Here is a 1,260-nt window from a genome sequence, read left to right on the forward strand (position 1 = left end):
ATAGTTTGTTTTATTTCCAATCACTACATATCTAGTGATCCATGTTCATGTGCTCCAGGCTAAATGGGGAATGAAAAGAGCAGTGTTCTCCTGGTTGTTATCACTGTTAGAAAATCTGTTCTTTTTTCTTTGTTTTTTCTTAAAACTTAAGTATGTAACCTATTATTTTTCGGTACATATATGTACTATTACAGTATGTGGTTGATATATAAGATTGCTAATAAACTAACCTTCAGGCGGTTCTTGTAATGGTGGATTTAAACAATACATATGATAGCCTCTATCACAATCATCACAAAATAATAACTGATCCTGTATAATAATTCATTTCAGATAATCAATATATAAACTAAACAATAACAAGACATATTCTAAGAGAGAAAAAAGTAATGGTTATTTGCAGAGCACCAACCAATGATGAGATAACACATAAGATTGTGAACATTTAACTACAAATGTTGATATCACAATAATAAGTTCAGTCGCCACCAGAGGTTTCTAAAATCTTATATTATAGTTGATACCACTTTTTATTATGAAATTCTTCCTCATTTATAATAGATATACTTCCTCATTTATGATAGAAATTCTTCTTCATTTATAATAGATATACTTCCTCATTTATGATAGAAATTCTTCTTCATTTATGATAGATATACTTCCTCATTTATGATAGAAATTCTCCTTCATTTATGATAGATATACTTCCTCATATAAAGAGTTCGTTAGCTGCTATCTATATATTGAAACATGCTGAAATAAGAGTACAAAGAAATAAGAAGGTTATATTATTATCAATATATTTTTACCACTTACATCATTATCTGAAGTACCACACAATCCGCATGATTTACATTCTATACACTGCCATGGATATTTCTTTACTGATACTATCATATTATCAGTAAACTGTAAACAAGATGGATGACCTGAAAATTAAATCAAAAACAGTATAGAGTACAATTGATTAAATAACAACAAATCTGTAAGATTAGAAAAATTCTAACAAAGACTTGAAGGAAACCTGTTTCACTTTTAATGTATTAGCAGTCTGGTATTTCGGTATTCCTGAGGCCTTTTTAAAACCTTTCAACACCAAATTTGATTTGCTCATATCCTCAGAGATTCTAATATATTTCTGTATATTGTGTAAATTGAGCTGGCTTGATTTGAAGGGATCAATTCTCATAGTTCAGTTAATAAGCTTACCAGATCTACCACAATCACTACATGAAACTAAATCTTCAGCTTGATTTGTCT

General features: G+C 29.1%; 1 protein-coding gene across 1 annotated transcript; it reads right to left on the reverse strand.

Moving 5' to 3' along the window:
* Window positions 1-225: 225 nt before the first annotated feature.
* LOTGIDRAFT_148729 (hypothetical protein) lies at window positions 226-1,246 on the reverse strand (the record flags this gene model as incomplete). Its single annotated transcript, XM_009047909.1, has 3 exons — window positions 226-312; window positions 817-929; window positions 1,210-1,246. Coding segments are annotated over 3 exons (237 nt in total), but the record flags the coding sequence as incomplete, so codon positions are not given.
* Between the last annotated feature and the right edge of the window lie 14 nt (window positions 1,247-1,260).

The sequence above is a fragment of the Lottia gigantea genome, assembly GCF_000327385.1.
Source record: "Lottia gigantea unplaced genomic scaffold LOTGIsca_11883, whole genome shotgun sequence".
Lineage (NCBI taxonomy): Eukaryota > Metazoa > Mollusca > Gastropoda > Lottiidae > Lottia > Lottia gigantea.